At 37.8% G+C, this 13,798-nt stretch overlaps 1 protein-coding gene and 1 pseudogene across 1 annotated transcript; one reads left to right on the forward strand and one right to left on the reverse strand.

Moving 5' to 3' along the window:
• Positions 1–97: 97 nt before the first annotated feature.
• LOC137746514 (uncharacterized) lies at positions 98–3,413 on the reverse strand. Its single transcript, XM_068486541.1, has 2 exons — positions 3,087–3,413; positions 98–2,541 (listed from the first exon to the last, which is right to left on the reverse strand). The coding sequence occupies exons 1-2, from the start codon at positions 3,153–3,155 to the stop codon at positions 277–279; spliced, it is 2,334 nt and encodes a 777-aa protein (XP_068342642.1). The 5' UTR covers positions 3,156–3,413; the 3' UTR covers positions 98–276.
• Positions 3,414–9,798: 6,385 nt separating this feature from the next.
• On the forward strand, positions 9,799–13,652 carry LOC137746545 (adenine phosphoribosyltransferase 5-like; annotated as a pseudogene).
• The last annotated feature ends 146 nt before the right edge of the window (positions 13,653–13,798 follow it).

Genomic DNA, 13,798 nt, shown 5'->3' on the forward strand with positions numbered 1-13,798 from the left:
TTCTCCTGCATATGTCAAACTGCGGTTCGCAGAAAGAAGCCAAGCTGTGTCCAACGCAAGGAGGTGAAAACAGATAAAAAGGTTAAGGTACACAATATTTAAGAACTAAAAACACCATTAATCACTTATGAATCACACACTGTACAACGTTTATATAGGTTTGGCATCTGCATATTAGATGCCTTATGGTGAGTACTGCAGACAATTACTTCACCAATTCTAGGACAATAGATCAGTGGCATATCTGTACACGATATAAGCTCACCAGCTCATAAATTACCCTTGCTGACCTGCAGCAGGCCCTGCACTTACAACACCAGCCTCTTTCACAAGCCTATCAGTCAAAGCCGAAATCCGGGCAACTTCCGCTGTCACCTCAGTTAAACATTCATTGTTCTCCACCATATTTATGCTAGGATCGTAACCATTTGGAAAGAATATACTTCCGTTGGCCTCAATGCTCAAGCTGGCATTGTGTAAAAGTTCCCCACTCATTTCTGTAAGTTTGTGGAGTGCACTGGTTGCAGCTTCAACTTCTAGTTGGGCTGCCTCAAGTTGAAGCTTCTCGATTGCCAAGTCTCCAAAGGTCTTCTCCCCCAGTCTCTCTTGCGCCAATGCATATAGCTTTCTCAGATCATTAGCGTCTTCTACCTCTTCTTTCAATTGCTTTACTACTTTTTCTTTTGTTTCTAGTCTCCCGAGAACCATCTTAAGCTCCTCGTCTTTGAGCGTAAGGTCCCTCTGAGAAGCTAGAACTTCCATTTCTTTTATTCTTAAGCTGTCCCTTGCTGATTCAAGCTCAGTTTGAAGCTGTTTTATTTGCAACCCAAAACCATCATCAGCTGGTTTCTCCCATAGTTGCTGCATTAACTCGTGGCTCATGTCATCAAGCGACTCATCATCCTTGATGGATATAACCAACTTGTTAGAAAGTTCTACAATCCGTTCTACCACAGTTTCAGCTTCTGAATATTTGAGCTTCGTATCGTTCAACTCATTTTGCATCATGTTTACATGTTCGTCTTTCTCCTTGAGCAGAGTAGTTGCTTGAATAAGCTGGTCCTCTTTACTGTTCAGTAGCATCTTTATCTCTGCAACTTCATTATTTACTTCCTCAAGCTTATTCCTTGCATTCAAAAGTTCCAAATCCTTCTCATCCAAAATAACCTGTAAGGTATCCCGCTCAGATTTCAAATGCTGAATTGCGAGCTTAGCCTCCACCATTTCCGACTCTTTATCCTGCAGAAGATTGCGCATTTTCCCAAATTCAGCGTTTTTCTTGTCTAGCTTATTTTGGAGAGAAGAAATCCCATTGATAGCCTGATGCAGAGAGTACCTCTCTTTCTTCAACACCTCCTGTAAATCTTCCATAAGCTCCTTTTCCATGGATAAGTCACGTTCAAGCGCACTCTTTTGAGCCTCTGCAATCCTAAGCTTTGATCTTTCACTCTGTAATTCTATTTGGGCATCTTTCAGAGTTGTTAAGTAAGACGTAATGCTTCCCTTCTGTTCTTCAAGTTCTTCCCATTGGTTTTCCAAAAGCTTCTCTTGATCTTCCATTTTCTGTCTAGAAGATGCCAGAGATTTCTGAGATGAAACCAACTCTGACCTCACGTCGGCAAGAACTTTCTTCACTCTTCTGAAATCCTCTAAAGTTTCATTAGTTTCTCGTGCGTGTCTGGATGCTTCCTCTGCTAATTTGTTAAGTTCTTCCTGTGCCAATAACCACTCCATTGTCCGCTTCTCCAATTTGTCCTCTGCAACTTTTAGTTTCTCCGCTTCATGCTTCCTCTGCATTTGAAAAACTTCCAATTCTGCTTCTTTCTCATGCAGAGATTTCCGAAGTCCTTGAATCTCAACTTCTTGTTTTTTGACAACTTCATTGGCTTCATTCAGCAGGTGAGCCTTGGAATCAAGTTCAGACTTGGACTTAGCAGCTTCTTCACTCTTTTTCAGCAATTCATTTCTCATTTGTTCCAATTCCTCTACTTTCAAAGAAAGTGCCAACTGTGCAGCCGCATTTTCCTGATCTCTCTCTCTAAGCTGAAGCTTTAGGTCCTCTATATGCCAGGCCTGAGAAGATAAGTGAAGATTAGCCTGCTTCAATTCCTCCCCTATTTTTTCATACCTGCAAGAAGCTGCAGCAATTTCTTTCTCCCGTTGCTCCAGCTCCTCCTTTGTGCGGTGCAATGCACAGTGCTCAAAGAAAACTTTTCTTTCGGCATCCTGCAAATCTTCTTCCTTCTTCTTTAGTGCTGCCAATGCAGCGTGAAGATCAGACTCAAGGATTTCAAGGTTAAATCCTAGCTGGACATCCTGAGGATGACGAGAATTTCTGTTCATCTGCTCTTCCAGTTTCTGTGTCTGTGCAAACAACCTCTCGAGAAGAATCCTTGCAGGTTCAGAAGCTCCATTGTCACTAATGCTCGACTTCCTGTTATTCAAGACTGATCGAACAACCCTCAAGAAAGAGCCTTTCCTTTCCGTGGTAGCTCTAAAAGCTACTCTGTTCTGCTTTGTGCTGAATCTAAGCGAGCACAACTGCAGAAATGTTGTACCCTTATAAGTAAATACTTGTTCGATTAGAAACCAAAGCCAAAATTACAAGCAGCATTTACAATCAAAATTCGTAAATGATTGTGTTATTATCGGTTCTACGAAAAATTATATGCAATGAAATGCGCAAAATCGAAATCAAACAGCATGGCAATGCAACAAATCCCAAAACAAAATTAGACCCAAGCGACAAAATCACATGAAATTCTAAATAATTCGACTTTATCCACATTAACATCAATCCCTGCAATCTTACAATTCTGCAAAATGCTACCAGATTTCAACAAATTTCACCGTGCCCTAAAAAGAATATCTGAAACAAAACTTACAAACCCTAGATTATCACATTGATTGAATCTAATTAACAGCATACGATTAGTCAGCTTACACAGTACACGCCCAAATTTTATTCGCCCCCTAATGTCCCTACTTTCTTCTATTTTCTCGGAAACCAAACACAAGATGCAGCAGTTATTCAAACCTAGAGAGAGAGAGAGAGAGAGAGAGAGAGAGAGAGAGATAGAGAGAACCTTGCAGTAGGGTTGAGAAGAGGAGGTCCGGAGATTGGAGCGGGCGGCGGCGGCGGCAGATAAGGCCATGGCTATTCAACTGCCGAGCACATCAGGGCTCCGCCATCACCGTTGGAACCATTTCTGATCTCTCAGAACTCGATAATTCAAATTTTCAGACAAAAAATCGATCGGAGAATCTAAGAAGGAAGAAGAAGATGGGGGGCGAAGCTTCCGCAGAGGGAAACAGAAGGCCTTGGGCGCACGATAGCATATGCCAGTGAGACCAAGGTCGCTATCCTACTACTTTAGCTTCGCCGACTCTTGGGGGCTTTTGGATAGAGTCAATCTTACGTGTGAGCGACGTCGTGTTGGACCCTGTGGTTGCCCGCCATTTGGCAATAGGAGCAGGGCGCTACTGCTCTCCTTGTGTGGTTCCCCAAATGGATAGGTCGTGGAAGCGCGATGGCGTGACGCGTGTGATGAATTCGAACCATGAGGGATGTACACGAGTTGCATGACATATAAGGTCAAAAGGTTTTGGATGGGATACCGACTTAATTAAAAGATTGGATAAAGAGGCTTGAAGGGTCAAATCCCGGCCCAACCTTTACTCTAGGCCTAATCTATTGGGCCGGTTAGGTTGATGGGTAAGGGTCGAGTTAAGGTTCAAAGCCTCGGCCCCAACTGATTTAGCCCCATTTGCCCCGGCTCGTCTAATGCTCCCCTAATCTATGCTATTGATTCAAGGGTCACTAAAAAGTTTTTTTTTTTTTTTTTTTTTAATATAAAAAAGGGAACTGTTGGTGGCAAGTCACGATTATCCAACTCTTTTGGCCCCGAATAGGCTATTGGGAATTTCACCCTGCCCATGACCACATTCAAGCAAACTCACCAGCTCAGAGCATCAAACCAACGTCCTCCCACATTTTTTTGTTTATTGGGGAGCCCCAGGCCGCGTCCTTACCACTGGGCCACTTGCTGGAATCCTTTTAGTATTAAACGTGTCTATGTTATACTAGACTCTCTACATGTGCTGATGCATGCAAGATTTGTTCTTTTTAAAAAAAAAAATAAATAAATCAAATAGGTATTTTATTTACGAGAATGTCTGTGAAGGGATAACGTCGACAAATGTGGTGCCGGTTTGAACCCACATTTATATATGTATTTAACATGTTTTTGTTGTTCGGATGAAAAATATATTATAAACTCTTGAAGACTTTGAATAGCTTGTAGGTGAGATAGTTAGAAAATCTACAGTTATGCCCTCTATTTTATACTTCAAAGTTTTAATTAATCTATCAAAATGTTATTTTAGGAGCTCTGTAGAAAAGTTGTACTCGAACTATATCCCCTACTTTAGAGCCATAATGACTATGAGACAATAATTAACCAATAGAAATTAATTAATTATTTAAAATAATATTGAAACAGTAAGCATTAGTTATAGAGAGCCACTAGAAGCTCATTTCTCACTCCCTATATTTAGGATCTCCTAGATGATTCTCTGTGGATACAGAACATGACCTGAGTCGATTTTTTATTTTTTTATTTTTTTTAATCCTTTCCTAAATTTTAGTTAGGAGCTCATTAGTTTAAGGGTTATTTTTGCTTGAAACTAGAGATTTGTTTCTCCAAAATCAAGTACAAAGAGGATAATAATTTACTATTAAACATGAAAACCATCACCAATAATAAGTCTAGAATTACGTTGGACAATTCGTAGACCCAAAATATCTCTCGGAGAATAATATTAGAGCAAAGCATTAAACACCCATTTTATTTGATAGGAGACTTGTCCAAACTTCGTGTCCTCAACTTTTCCTGCGGCAAATGACTTTCTTAATCTCTCATTGTCGTAATCAAGATGGCTAATAATTTAGAAGGCAAGTAGAAGCTCCAAAACCCACATGATTGGTTAAAGGTGATCACATGTATCAACAAACCCTAACCCACAAATCTTCCACTTCGTACATGGAGATCGAGCTCTATGGATAAATCACACTCATAATTAACAAATCCACGAGCTAATCTCCCTTTTTTGTCCTCAGTCTTCAATAGTTAATAAAGATTAAACTATTCCCTAATAAAATAGACACCTTTTCCTAAAACGTACTCAAAGATGTAGCGAAAAAAGAAAAAAAGAATATATTAAGATGCTGTGGACAAGCCCATATATTTCGTTGCCGCAGAAAGAAAGGATAATTATAAACAAACGAAAAGGGATTTCTTTGATGTGATATCTAAACAAGAAATGATCATTGTTTTTTGTTAGCTATGAGTCTAGGACTAGGTGTGTGATGTGACTTACTCAAGTAGCTGATTATAAATTTTTAAATATGCTTGGTGGATGATCATATTACATACGTCTCGTTTCGTATCCATGACTAAATTAGATTAGATAATTTATTGTGTTCGAGGATATACTCAGGTTAAAAGTGAATGTTTTTTGCATACTGAAGGAATTAGGAGGGGACGAAACACATGAATGCCAACGATGGTTGGCTCAATTGGTAAAGTATCTGTCTTGGGTGCTAACCCACTAAAATTTGAGTTTTGTTGTCAGCAATCATCATTAGTGTGCGATCTGTAAATTTTACATAAATCCATATCAGTGGCAGGTGTTAGTTATATGCCATGCGTAAGTTCTTCTATCTCAAGATTATGGGTATTGCCTAACGCTGGTGGCGAGAATAACTAATGTTCTCTAAACTTTCAAAAAGCCAAAAAGAAACACATGAAGGAAAATTGTCTACTATAATTTTTACTTTTACTTTATACAGTTAGATACAATTAGTAGTTTATCCTTTTACCGTATATAGCTGGACACGGTTTTTTTTATTTATCATTTTAACATAGAGAGGTGTTTTTTAACACATGCCTCCTGATTACTGACTATCAAATTAAATAAATCAAACGAAAATAATGACTAAACACAAGTGTTTAATTATCAATTTAGTTCAATTATAAGCACCAGAAGAGGCTTTAATTTCATACAAACAAACAAACAAGTCATGTGTTTTATAGGAAAGAGATATTTTCTATATCTCTTTCTCCTAATCTACCAAATTAGGAATCCGTGCCATTGAAAATTGATCAAACGACTACAAACAGGGGCCCACTTTAAAAGTTATAATAACTTCAACTGTTGTATCAATTTTTAACGGTACAGATTTCCTGATTTGACGAATTATTATATCTCTAGAAGTGAAATACACAGCTGGTCAGTATCTTGATCTACTTGATTATGTACTATAATTAAGGTTGAAGATTTGGTTGAGGTTAGGTTTTGAGACGATGTGACGCCATAAGATAAGCTTCATCATTATAACCTCATGGTTCTTTGTCCACGAGTTGTTCATTAATTAATTATAAACTAAATCATGCGCAACGTTTGTAGGTCCCCAATCCAAAAAGGATGTCATTTAATGTCAAGATTCTCAGCCACAAAATTTGGAATAGAGGTCCGAGAACCATGATTCTTGATATCCAAAGAAAGATTTTGCTACTTAATTACTCAATTCTTAGTTTTTGAAACAAAAGATATGTAAAAGATTATGTTGTGGTTAGCCAATCAGTACTTGTAAAAGTGTTAGTTATTACAGAGTGAGTAACTATTTATATCACTAAAAAAATTAGTCGTGTATATCATTTCGGATCCAAGTTATGGTAATTGATTAGTTAACATGTTGATTAACCGTGTTCTAAAACACGTAAAAAATTTACCATTGGCTTATCAAATTATCTATTGAGAAATTAAAAAGTTTAATTTAGTGGATCTTTAATTCACTATTTTTTTTTTCCATCAATAACGTTTTATAAAACTCTTGGACTAAGGTTTTTCGTAGCTTCAGGTGAGTACTATGTTGTCAACAATCATTATTACAAAGTGAGTAATTATGTATATCACCAAAAAAGTAGCCATACATATAAATTCTGATTCAATTTATCGTAATCGATTAATTAACATGTTGGTTAACCTTATTCTGAAACCAAAAAAAAAAAAAAAAAAAAAAAAATCCTTAGCTTATCCATTGAGCCATGGAAATGTTCAATTCAGTGGAATCTTTAATTCACATTTTTTTACATCAATAATGTTTTTAAAAACTCTTGGACTAAGGATTTTTGTAGCTTCAAATGAGGAGGGGAGAATCGATATTAATTTCTTTAAATTGGGAAAAAATCTCCTATAAGTGTGGTCTTCCTCGGTCAACTGGCAATTTAGAACTGTAAACAGCTCTCAAAATCGGTCGGTAGGTCCTTCCTCTGGTTCAAGAGTTAGAGTTGAAACAAGTATAACTTTGCAAAACCAACAAAGAAATGTGGAACTAGATCAAACTCATAGTTGTTTGAAACAAATAAAAAAAAGCACATACGGTACGATGTTACATAACAATTGATTCTAAAACTTCACTGGTAGACGATTTGCCAACAATATATATCAAAGTTATATGCATTTGGAACTCACGTTTAACATGTTCCACGTCATGTTTGTGGAAGACCGGGTGCAATTGAACACCAACAACATCAACGATTGGTGCATGGGGAAATTAGGGTCGTCAAGTCCATAGGTTAGGAGCGTGTGGACCTTCTTCTCCACTTTACCCTTTTACCCTTGCATTTGACTTTGCTTATAAACCAGAAAAGGCAAAGATCTTGCATCATACCCTAAGCCGATATTTGATTTTGACGGCCATGATGTGATCTCAGACTACGGCGGTGGATCTCCACCATCCAAAAGCACCGTACGAGGAGACATCATAAAGATGTAAAGAGGGAGGAAAACATGTGAAATTGGTTTGAAATGGGAATGAATTTAAAGTGTGTCCATACCATTGTTATGTAATGTAATTATTCAATTATAATTTGAATTACATTATTACTAGTCAATTATGAAGTTAAGCTCATCATCTTCTCTTTAGTGTCGATAATATGATTTGTTTAAAAAAAATTATGATATGTGTATTTATTTTCTCATTAAGAGAAATGCTAACAAGACTTCTCAAAGTGGAACTTTTTGTGGACTATTTGATATCTCACAATTTAACGCCAATTTTTGTGCCAACATTATAAAACATTGTGGCAAAAACTTGAGGTGACAGAGAGTTCATGGAGAGTTCCCTTAGAACATCTCCAAATGAGATGTCAAATTTTAAATATAAAATTTAAATTAATGAGATGTCAAATTTAAATTAATGAGATGTCAAATTTTAAATATAAAGTCTAAATTTGAAAGCTTGTAGCACTTTTTTTTTTTTTTTTTTTTTTTAAATTTTGTCTTCACCCATATGACAAATGTAAGCTATTATTTTAGAGATTACACTAATTACTTTTCATAATTATAATAAGTATATAAAATAATAATAATAATAATGAAAAACATTTATTAATCACTTTAACTAGATTTAAAGTTGATCAACCACTTTTGCTGTCAATCGCATCATGACACTAATATTTCGGTTAAAAACACTAATGTTGTCTTTTTTTAAAATATTATTGTTGGTGTGAACTTTTTGATTCCTTAATTGGAGATGTTCTTAACATTTCTCTTCTCAATACATCTTATACGAGAGATGTATTAAAAAACGTCTGCTCATTATAAAACGTAAAATCATGATATCAATGCGATATTACTATGGTCCTTTACTGCAGTGATGAAAAGGTGTTGAACCTTTACATAACAAAGTGAGTTAAAACTTTATCGATGACTAAATTAATATTTAATCTAACAAAATATATTGTTTGATAAGATAATGAAATAAAAAAGAAGGAGAGATTTGAGTTTTGGGACACTTTGGGAGGGAGAGAGTTTGTGTAGGCTATAGAGCGGTCCGTGGATGAAAAGGGAAGAGCTTAATGATCATGTTATCATGTTGTATTGAGGGTACACTCGCGTGCACATGAACAGCGATCCTGTCCGTTGATTTGAATTCGCGGGGCCAATCTCCTTCCGTGTGTTGCCCCCCACTTGCGTCCCTAATGCGTTTCTATCACAGGTTAGAACAACAGTTTTTCACGATAGTTTGTCTAGCACGCGCCCTATTGAGCGTTGGGCATGTTTTCCCCTAGTTGAGAGCCGTGACCTCATCGTATCCACTACGAGGGCCCACAGAAATAAAGTAACAATATATGGTCAATAGAAGGAAACGACAAACTAATGCGTCGCTGATGTAGCGTGTATCTCGGACGATCATGCCACGTGTAGGGCGGAATAAGATTGGACGAAGCCAGGTAAGCATGTGTTAAAGGGGATGGGCGTGCAGGACCACCTAGGGACCACATCCAAAATCTGCAAAATCTCCTGCGGCTGGATTCTCTGCCAATAGTTAGCCGTCAATGAATGTGGAATGACGATAATGCCCTCTACCTCGTTATACACAAAAGTGCATGCAGGGAAAAACGGGGCAAAGTTACAGTGTGCGTTGCCGGTGGTGTTATTTTACTGTTACGCTGGATTGATCGAGGAAGGTGGGATTTGAGGAGGATCGTGGCCGTCGGATTGGAGGGTGCATCGTTACAGCAAAAGGCATGCAGCGTGCAGTACACGTGCAGTTAAACCGCGTCACCATCAAACTTCCCCTACGTATCTTCCAAAGTGCTGTGGTTTGGCCAACATAATAAATGAAGAAAACAAAGAACCACTAGCCAGCAATTACTCCAAACACTCACCGAGAGAGAGAGAGAGAGAAGAAAGAACAAAGATTTGAGCTTTTCTGTTCAGATTTTAGGAGGGAAAATCCGAAAACCCAAAAACCCAAAACCCATTTGACATATATTTCAACCCATAAATTTTCATAACCCAGAGAGCAGAATCCATTCCTTTCGAGTATTTGTAGAGAGAGAAAGAGAGAAAAACCACAGAGAGAAAGAGAGAGAATGTTTGCAGCAGAAAATGGACTGAAAGGAGACCCAAGGCTCCAAGCCATATCAGAAGCCATCAGGGTTGTGCCTCACTTTCCGAAACCAGGTTCCATTTTTTTAGTTGTTTATTTTGTTGGGTTATTTTTTAATTTGTTGTTTTTTTTTTAAGTAGATTGTCAGTGTTTTTTTGTGAAGTTTGATGATTTGTGTGGTTATTTGTTTATTATTTATTATGTATGTATGCAGGGATAATGTTTCAAGACATAACAACATTGTTGCTTGATCACAAGGCCTTCAAGCATGTTGTCGACATTTTTGTTGATCGCTACAGAGACATGGACATCTCTGTTGTCGCCGGTACTCTCCCCCTCTCACCTCTCTCTCTCTCTCTCTCTCTCTCTCTCAATATATATATATATATATATAATACAGCTGTATATATGTACAATTTTTTGAAGTATTTTTTAAGGTTTGTTAATGTTGTGAATATTAAAATGTGAGCTTAATTAGTTAATTTATGAGTTGCTGTCTGGAACTTTGTCTTTTGGCTCTTGGGTTTTACTGGTTTTTCCCCACTTCGATTGTTTTTAGAAATAAATTTGTGGAGTTGCAATCCTTGCTGATGCCCTTGAAGATTTTCCATATCTTAAAAAGGCTTGTTTTTTGGTATCATACATCATTAATCTTAGCCAAATTAGTTTATAATTTTTCCTATTTTGTTTTTATGCACTTTTACAGATTAATGATTTTCTAATTTGACCACTTTTGTTAATGTGGAATAGTTTTCCGAATTTCTTCCCCTCAATAATTATATCTATGGCTAATGCAGTGGGATCACAAGCTCAAAACAGAGCAGATTTCTTCATTTTTCTGTATAATTTCCTTAAGCTGATTGCATTCTTCTACACGGCTGCATTTTTCTGGTTGCTTGGACACATAGAAGATTCATTCACCACTTCACAAACAATTCTGTCGATGCGTTCTTTCTGATTTTTAAGGACTTTTTTTTGTGAAATTCTACGATTTTGTTCGTCTATTTTGATTAATAAAACTATTAACCTCAAATGCATTCTCAAACAATTGAGAAATTTCTGTTGCTGCTGATTGTGTGACCATCATGTTAATTACCAACCTGATACCATTACTATTCCACAGAAAGTCAATCTTTCAGATATCATCATTTTGGTTTTGATTAATGCTACACTTAACATGTTTGTACCGCTGGTCCCACCTCTATTGGAGAGGTGGGACCCACCTCTATTGGAGAGGTGGTACAAATGTGGTAAGGATAGCATTCTTGTATCGGTCATTACTGCAAGAGAAAGTCTCCCGAGTTAAAGGATAAGCACTAATTTCTCACAGATCAATCTTTTTGCTCCTTGAAACCTTTGCTTTCCTGTCGGCACTTTACGTAAGTGAAGAAAGCTAGCTATTGATGTGGATGGTTAACTCCGAGTGGATGTTCATCAACATTTTGCTGTCCTCATGGCAGATGAACAGTCAGTGCTAAAAAGAAGGATGTTTTGAACGTTGTACCGTCCCAATTATTGGCCTTAATCAATCACTGTTTTCTTCAAGTTGGTGATATCGTTTACCAAATAGTAGCATGATAACGACAACCCTAATTATAAATTTTATTAAATAATTAATTCTTACGTGGTCTGCTTTTCATACTTCCTTGTCTTTATGATTAATCTGCAGGAGTGGAAGCCAGAGGGTTCATGTTTGGTCCTTCAGTTGCTTTAGCAATTGGTGCCAAGTTCGTCCCTTTACGTAAACCTAGAAAGTTGCCGGGTACGCTCAACTGTAATTAGCTTGATTTGCTTAGTTTTATTTTTTTTAATTTTTTATGTCCAGGAGCTAATTACCTTTTTAATCATGCACTCAGTACTCCTTAATCAACTCTCGAAGTAGTTATATAAAGCTAGTGTCCTTTGAGCCTTTGAAAGGACTATTGGATTTGGCTGTTAAAGTACTGCCCCCCATCGTTTAAGCAGTCAGCGCGCTAAGTTTTACAATTAGCCGTAGTTTTAATGTCTGGTAATATGCTTTTTATCTATTGTTTAGTGCTTAGTTTCATTTAGGATAAGGCCTTTCTTACTAGGGCGACGTTGCTGTTGGCTATTTTTCTTTTTTACCACAGTATACAACCTGTGTCTCTCTCTCTCGTCACGTGATAGACAACCGGTTTTAGGCAAAATTTACTCCATTGGGATGTTTGGAAGTGAGGTCTTGGTTGTTGATGTAGCGTCTATTTTGTACCTTGCATTTTTCATTTTCGCTGTACGCGAATCTTCACTTAACAATGCTGCTTGTTCAGGAGAAGTAATTTCAGAAGCGTATGAGCTCGAGTATGGAACCGACTGCCTGGAAATGCATGTTGGTGCTGCTCAGCCCGGTGAACGTGCATTGGTAATTGATGATCTAATAGCTACCGGTGGGACCTTATCAGCAGCAATAAGACTTCTTGGTGAGTGGTTGCTGTTGAGGCCTTTGATATTTCTTGTTCATCTTCTTCCTTATACTGCTTGGGTACTCTCCTTGAAATTCACATCATCCCAAAACAAATTTCTGTGTTTCTAGAACGTGTTGGGGCTGAAGTGGTCGAATGTGGATGCGTTATTGGGTTGCCTGAGGTTAAGGTAATGTTTACGCATTTATTAACTTAAAAATCGGGCTAAACTACGATTCTAGTCCGTGTAGTTTGGCAGAAGTTCCACTTTGGTACCTCTAGTTTCAATTTTCGCGATTTTAGGCCTGTCATTTGTCATTGCTGCAATTTTTCAACGAGTGACCTACGTGAGTGGCTAATGTCAAGGTAGATTATTGTCCTTGGGTTGCAACCCTTGATAAATGGGGCACTAAAATTGCGAAAGACGAAACTACAGGTACCAAACTCTAGGGACCAACATCATAATTTGACCTAAAAATTCAGACTAAAATCTAAAATTGCAAAAGACGGAACCTACGGGTACCAAACTCTAAGGACCGGCATCATAATTTGACCTAAAACTTCAGGGATATTCAGATTCGAAAGCATTGTTGTGTATTGAGTGCATGCTACTCGTAAGTCTTTTGATATCTCAAGTGCTATGCAGTTGAGCTGCTCTTGATGAATGATGATTGTGACATTTCAGGGACAGTGCAGGCTTAATGGAAAGCCACTCTACATCCTTGTGGAGCCACGCGAGTTAGATAACTGCTGTTGAGGTAGTTCTAGTACTTCCCACTGTTCTCCTTAATTTCGATTCAAATTTTGTTGTCCCTGCGATTTCCCTTTGCCTTCGATTGTGAGCTGAAGTAAGCCCTTTTCACATGGGAAATTTGACGCACAGCACTGTCTGAACTGTTAGATCAAGAGCGATATGTTGGTCTAATGGTTCAGACAAGTATTCGCTAGGTCATCAAGTGTGCTGGTCTCCTACAAGTTCTCCCAAGTTAGTTGTTTAATTCTTTTCATTCATGCAGTTCTGTTGGAGTTGTGCTTGGGTTGACTGCAGAAACAATGACACGCTTCACTTGGGCAAATGGCCGTGAATGTTTAGGGTGACTGAGTTCCGCTGCACAATGCTCGCCATTCCCTTGTCTCCGTCTCGTGTAGATTACTATGTAACATTAGCCATTTCGAACAAAATTCATGGACGAATGTTGTTTTCGAGAGATCGATTTATTCTTAAAATGGGAAACTTCGTTGCTGCATTATGGCAAATTATTCAAATTAAATCTCTAATGCTCATTTATTTTGCTAAGCAAAGAGGCTCCAAAACATATTTTGGTTTCTCTTGCTCGATTGCGTGAGTACGTTTGGTAGATAGGGTGGGGCTTCGTCATGCCAACCAAAGAAATCGAAAGCAGCTTTGCTCACGTGG

Source organism: Pyrus communis, chromosome 1 (genome assembly GCF_963583255.1).
Source record: "Pyrus communis chromosome 1, drPyrComm1.1, whole genome shotgun sequence".
In the NCBI taxonomy this organism is placed as follows: domain Eukaryota; kingdom Viridiplantae; phylum Streptophyta; class Magnoliopsida; order Rosales; family Rosaceae; genus Pyrus; species Pyrus communis.

Excerpts from the sequence above, each read along its gene's own strand:
- LOC137746514 (XM_068486541.1), bottom strand. The coding sequence starts at position 3,155 with ATGGCCTTATCTGCCGCCGCCGCCGCCCGCTCCAATCTCCGGACCTCC. Across the intron at positions 2,542-3,086 it reads CTTCTCAACCCTACTGCAAG|TTGTGCTCGCTTAGATTCAG; the intron begins GTTCTCTCTATC and ends ACATTTCTGCAG.